This window comes from Sus scrofa, chromosome 6 (genome assembly GCF_054392235.1).
Source record: "Sus scrofa isolate SSC_HxYL_T2T_F1_AM1 chromosome 6, Sscrofa_HxYL_maternal_Yorkshire_Landrace_v2.0, whole genome shotgun sequence".
In the NCBI taxonomy this organism is placed as follows: domain Eukaryota; kingdom Metazoa; phylum Chordata; class Mammalia; order Artiodactyla; family Suidae; genus Sus; species Sus scrofa.
In genome coordinates this window covers 14,621,836-14,627,835 of record NC_139388.1, presented here as the reverse complement: position 1 = coordinate 14,627,835, position 6,000 = coordinate 14,621,836, and the positions used below count along the sequence as shown (strand labels likewise).

Below are 6,000 nucleotides of genomic sequence, written 5' to 3'. Positions count from 1 at the left end.
GAACAATGACGAAGAACATACTCCCACTGGTTAAAGGAGCAAAGAACCCTAAGCAGCAAGCTGAGAGGGCGGAGCCCAGTGAGCAAATCCCCTAACCAGTAAATACAGAGTCTGAAGAAACTGGTGGGTCTCACATTTAGTGTCCATCAGAACCGCCTGGAGGACCTGCTAAACCAGTGACTGCTGGGCCCCACCCCCAGAGGGCCTCGTTTAGACGGTTTGGGTGGGCCCAAGAATTTTCATCTCTCCCAAGTTCTGGGGGATGCGCTGCTGCTGATCTGAGGACCCTGCTGTGGTCAGCACAGCCCTGAAGCCTCTGCCGCCTCACGTCAGCATCATGTGGGAGCTTGTTAGGAATATAGACGCTCAGGCCCAGGCCCAGAACTACTGCATCAGAATCTGCATTTTAGTGGCATCTCTTGGGGGGACGGGGGGGGGGTGCTGTGTGCACAGAGTAGTGGAGATCCCGCCAGCAGAACCTGAGCCTTTGCTGAATCTGCAGCCCTAAAGCTCTTCCTTTGAGCCCTGGAGACAAGTGTCAGTAGCTCAGCTTCTGGCAGAGCGAATGACTGCGGCTCCCCCTCCATGTTCCACCTCCCGCCCCCTCCCCAGAGGCTGAGCGGGCAGGATGGCAGCAGTTGGCACACCGCCATCTTCTTCACAACAGGCACCTTTTCAACACTTTTAAACCTAGTAGGAGAAACAGTCGTTGAGACGACAGGAGGATGGAGGAAGCTGAGGGAAGCTGGTGAAAACATCTGCATTTGGAGCGTGGCGAGACACCAGGTTCCTCTAGCTGCGAAGGTCAGGACTCAGATGTGTCCCTTTGAGGCTGCAGGGCTCCCAGCCACCACCCCAGACACTGGCCACCTCCCAGTGGAAAACGATGCCTGTAGGTGGCCAGGGGTGACTCCCCTACTCCAGCCCTGCTCCAGCTCCAAGCCTGAGCTAGGAAGCACGCCCTCCTCCCTGGGATCAAGCACCCAGGTCAGACCCTGCCCCAGCGGGAACCCCCTTCCAGGATGACTTGAGATGGGGTACATCGCTTCCCTACAGCTGGTTCTTATGGGTCCTTGGCCTCAAAAAAGACAGTAACAAAATTGTTTCCTACTGGCAAATCTGGAAGGGCAGAGTAGCTCAGCAGAGGGCTGGAGGGGAGGCTTGGTGAAGACGAGCAGCCTGACACAGGCTAGTGGAAGTCACTTCGGGAGGAAGGCATTCTCGGCAAGGCCGACTGGGAGACACCTCATTGGGGGTGTTCAGAACATACCAGGGACCAGAGGCACAACCCCAGAGACCATCATGCACAGAAAATGATGTGAACGGGGCCCCCTGATGCTGGTCAACACGGAGACCCTGGTGAGTGTGGCATCCTCAGCTTAACCATCCCTTTGGGAGAGACATGCCTCAGGTCAGAGGTGATTCTGTTGTGACGTCATGAGGGCCTGCCAGATGGCAAGAAATCCCGATTGTGGGATCTCCCAAGCCCCTCATACCCTTGACATGTTTCCCTGACACGCCAGCAGAAGCACATTTGCTGTTGAAGAAACTATTTTGTGCGGCTCAAGATTTGGGTACAATTTTTTAGTGTCACCAGCACCCTCTCGCTGCAATGCCCGTAAGTTATGTAACAACAACCAGCCCTCATCACACATACGCAGACGTGTTACAACTGTGAAATGATGGCCAGTGTGCAACCAGGCTTATTAATTATCCCCTAGTCTAGAAGAGTCTGAGCATAGCCAGCCTGGCCAGGGCTAGCCCCCAGGGACAGAGCAGTGAGCACACGGAGAAGGCAGTGGCGGCCCTTGGGCTTTATTCTCAGCACCACTGCCAGTCCAGTTATGGACAAATAAGCTTAACTAGTTGACATTTTCTAAGACATCAGGGGAAAAAAATTCTAGAAACTTCTGAACAAAGCATTGGTTTGGGCCTTGAAAAAACGATTTCTTAGCAACATAGTCCAGAAAGTGATTTCAGAAGAAAAGAGTTCCTTCCGGTAAAAAAAAAAAAAAAAAAAAAAAAAAATTCCTTACAGTTTCAATTATTAAAACCTGTAACACATATGACCCTTGCGAAATTCAGTTCATCTCTAAGAAAAAGCCAAACCAAACAGCAAGAGAAACAGATGAAATGTTCTATTAGATTATAGGTCTAAGGGAAATGAATGCACACTGGAGAAATAAATCCAAATCATTCCCACCAATTTAATTTTTTCACTGTTTTTCATCGACCATCATTAAAATTCTAGAGAAATACCTTGTAAGACATCTAGAAATGTCCTTATCGGTGCTACTTGGTATCAAGGTAAGAGGAGGAAGCTTTAAGGAATACATTTTCTTCTGGAGATGAATCTGTATTGGGGCGGTTTTCACACTGTAGGTGCACATACCATCATTTGTCAAATTGTGTTGGCAGAGATTTTTAAAGCTGTGAAAACCCCACCAGTAAAGGAAAGTACATGTTCCAAAAGCACAGATTTTTCTAGATGCAATTCCCCCACGACTTGCTGAGGTTGGGGTTAGCTCCTATATTTGTTTATGAGGGCTGCATAACAAATTACCACAAACCTAGCAGCTGAAAACAACGCCAATTTCTCATCTCAGTTCCCAAAGGTCAGGAGAGCAGGATGGACTGAACTGGGTCCATGAAGTCAACATACCAGCCGGCTGCACCCTCATCTGGAGGCTCATCTAGGGAAAGAGCCTCTTCCAAGCTCCCTCAGTGTGTTGACAACATTCATTTCCTTGCAGCTATTTGACCAAAGTCCCATTTTCTTGGCGATGACAACAGGGGACTGGTTTTAACAACTGGGGGTCACTCTCAGGTCCTTACCAAGTGATTCATCATACCCAGCTCACCATTGTTACCACTGACTCCCCAAGGCCAGCAGGAGAATGTCTCTCCCACCTAAATTATCTTCGTGGTTTCCTAAGGCCTAACCTAAACTGTAGTTTCAGATTTTCCCAGGACTGTGACTTTTAATAGTTAATCTGGAATTACCTGATCCAGACTCTGGTTAGGTAATCTACATGATAGACACCCCTGACACACACTTCCCCAAAGAAAGGTGACATGCCTGAAAAAATATACTTCCCTCCTGGCCCCCTCCCCATTCTGCCCACAAAACCTGTCATTTTGATCAGCTTCTTGGAGCACCTTTCTATCAGCTAGATGGGATGCTGTCAGAGTCACGATTCGTTGAATAAAACCAATTAGATCCTCAAATTTATTCAGGTGAATTTTATTTTTAAGCAATATTTAATCCTTATTGGGTTCCACTGTGGTCTAGCCTTGTCCTAAGTCCCTGTCCACTGCAGATGCTCTGATAAGGAACACTGATGCATTTCCCTGTTACTGCGCCTTCCGCCACACTGCATCTATAAAATGCTTTTTAAAATCTTTACCATGGAGCTTCAATTTCTGTTCCACCACTTCGTGTAACTTCAAAGCACCTGAAGGGGCTGCCTTATAGTGGATCCATCTGGAGACCTGCCCTCTGAACATTTGGGGCTTCTGGTGTCTGTAACCCAGTGCTCCAGGATATCAGAGCATAGTAAACACACCCCAAGTTCCAGATGCTGGGGTGACAGCCATTGTTGGTATCTGAGATTCTTAGGAGGTAGGAGGCAGATAGTTTTAATTGCAATCTATGTGTTTTAGAATAACATATCCCTATTTAAACCCATGATTTTAGGGCATAGGCAAAACTAAAGTAGGAATTTAAGATTTTTTTAAAGTGAATTGATTCGAAAAAATATTTTTAAATAATAGTACAAATGGCTAGAATATAGCTAAAATCAAGATTGTGTTACTCCAATTTGAGAAACATCGGCACACGAGAAACTGGTAACTAGTGAAGCAACTAATGGATTCAGCCAGTACCAAACAAATTAAGGAGTCAGGCTCCTAGAGACCCTTCGTTCCCACAAAAGTCTACGGGAGCCCACCATACGCCAAGCCCAAGCCGACCAGGTGCAGGCGGTTGAGTGCCTGGACTACCCGCCCCATTAACCATCTCTGCAAGTCGGGGGGAGAAGGTGGAGCCTTGGGGGCGAGGCCAACTCACCTGTAGTTTGCCGGTGAGGGCGTGGCTGGCTGGGGGCGGCTCCTTGGGGGCGGGAAGCGGAAGCTGCTGCGGCTTCACCTGATTCCGGTAACTTAGCGGTCGCAGGTCGAGCGGTGAAGGTGCGGAGCCAGAACTCGACTAGTGAGCTGCCGACGGCCTCGGGCGTGTGTGAGGGGATGGGGGTCCAGGCCCAGGCTCCGAGGCGGCGCGCGGCGGCGGAACGACACAGGCAGGTCCGGGACGGCGTGGTCCGTGAGCCGGCGCCTGAGGCAGCGCGGAGCCGCAGACTCCCCTGGCCCCGGCGCGGCCCGGGCTGCCGCGGGGTGAAGAGTCGCGGGGCACCGGGGAGCGCCCCGAGCTGCTACCGTGAACCCCGAGAAGGATTTCGCGCCGCACACGCCCAACATCGTTCGCGCCCTCCAAGACAACCTCTGCGAAAAGCGGAAGGTGGCAGCGCTGGAGATCAAGTAAGAGCCGCGGGCACCTGGGAGGCGGCGGGATGGGAAGTGGAGAGCGGAGCCGGGCCCCCGCCCTGTCTATGCCAGGGTCCCACTCCCCGGGACAGCTCCTCACGCCTTTGCAGCAGGTGTTGCTACCCCACGATCCAGGCCCTCAGCGCCGTGCTTAAGAGCGGGAGATTGGGGGTCCCAGCTTTGCTTCTGACTGATGGTGTGTGACTTGGGCAAGTTCTTTAACCTGGTGCCCCAAAGCGCTTTCCGGAGAACGAAGTAACATAATGTATGTTTGCTGCTTGGGGCTGCGGTGAGAATGAAGCGATATGATGTGCATGTGGTACTCAGCACAGTGCCTGGTACATGGTGCGGCCTCCGTCTGGTCTCCATCAGACGAGCAAAGCAGAGAGGGGCCTCTGTGGTGGGAGGGAGGCTGGAAGCCTGAATTTGCTAGTGATATTGACTTGCCTCATTTCTTACCCACCTTTTGAGAAGTGAAAGAGACCATTGGTTGCCAAGTGGAGAAATCAGGTTCAAAACCTCAAGACTCAGAGGACTGTTTGTTTTATCTGTCCTGTCACCCTTGCATGCAAGTGGATACAGGAATAATTTGACCTTTCTTGTTTCTGCAGTCTTATTACAGGTACCATGGTACCCTCTTATCTGTGAGAGGTACATTGCAAAATTCCCAGTGGATGCCTGGAACCTTGGATAGTACTGAACTTTGAATATACTAGGTTTTTTCTTACATGTACATACCTATGATAAGGTTTATAGATTAGGCACAGTAAGAGAATATCCAAATGGCTACCATCACTAGCCTTGCACCTTAGGGCCGTTTAGGTCAAATAAGAGTTACTTAGAAACGAGCACTGCAGGAGTTCCTATCATGGCTCAGCGGAAACGAATCCGACTAGGAACCGTGAGATTGAGGCTTCGACCCCTCGCTCAGTGGGTTAAGGACCCGTGAGCTGTGGTATAGGTCGCAGACGTGGCTCAGATGTGGCATTGCTGTGGTTGTGGTGTAGGCCAGCAGTGGTAGCTCGGATGGGACCCCTAGCCTGGGAACCTCCATATGCTTCAAATGCAGCCCTAAAAAGTACTGCAATACTGGACAGTCAATCTGATAATCCAGCCTGCTACTAAGTGGATGGGTAGCGTATACAGCATAGACATGCTGAAGGAAGGGATGCTTCACGCCCTGGTGGGACAGCACAGGATTTCATCTCACCACTCAGAATGGCGTACAGTCTTTAAAGCATTGTGTATTTCTGGAATTTTCTATTTAATATTTTCTGACCTGTAGTTGACCATTGGTAACTGAAACCATGGATACTGGGGCACCACCATAATCTGATATTTTGCTTTATTTTATTACAAAAGAAGATGTTTGACTTCGAACATTTTATTAAGATTTTTCTGCTTTTATTTTACATTTGCAGTTTTTTTGAGCCAAATCTCTGTGATAAAGGTAGATGG

General features: G+C 49.7%; 1 protein-coding gene across 1 annotated transcript in view; it reads left to right on the top strand.

Moving 5' to 3' along the window:
• The first annotated feature begins 585 nt into the window (after nucleotides 1-585).
• LOC102168126 (protein VAC14 homolog) overlaps nucleotides 586-6,000 on the top strand; it is a 44,524-nt gene continuing 39,109 nt past the window's right edge. Inside the window, exons 1-3 of the mRNA XM_021097532.2 lie at nucleotides 586-892; nucleotides 4,166-4,325; nucleotides 4,399-4,536. Of these exons, the coding sequence (XP_020953191.2) occupies nucleotides 586-892; nucleotides 4,166-4,325; nucleotides 4,399-4,536 (605 nt within the window). The remainder of the gene's footprint in view (nucleotides 893-4,165; nucleotides 4,326-4,398; nucleotides 4,537-6,000) is intronic.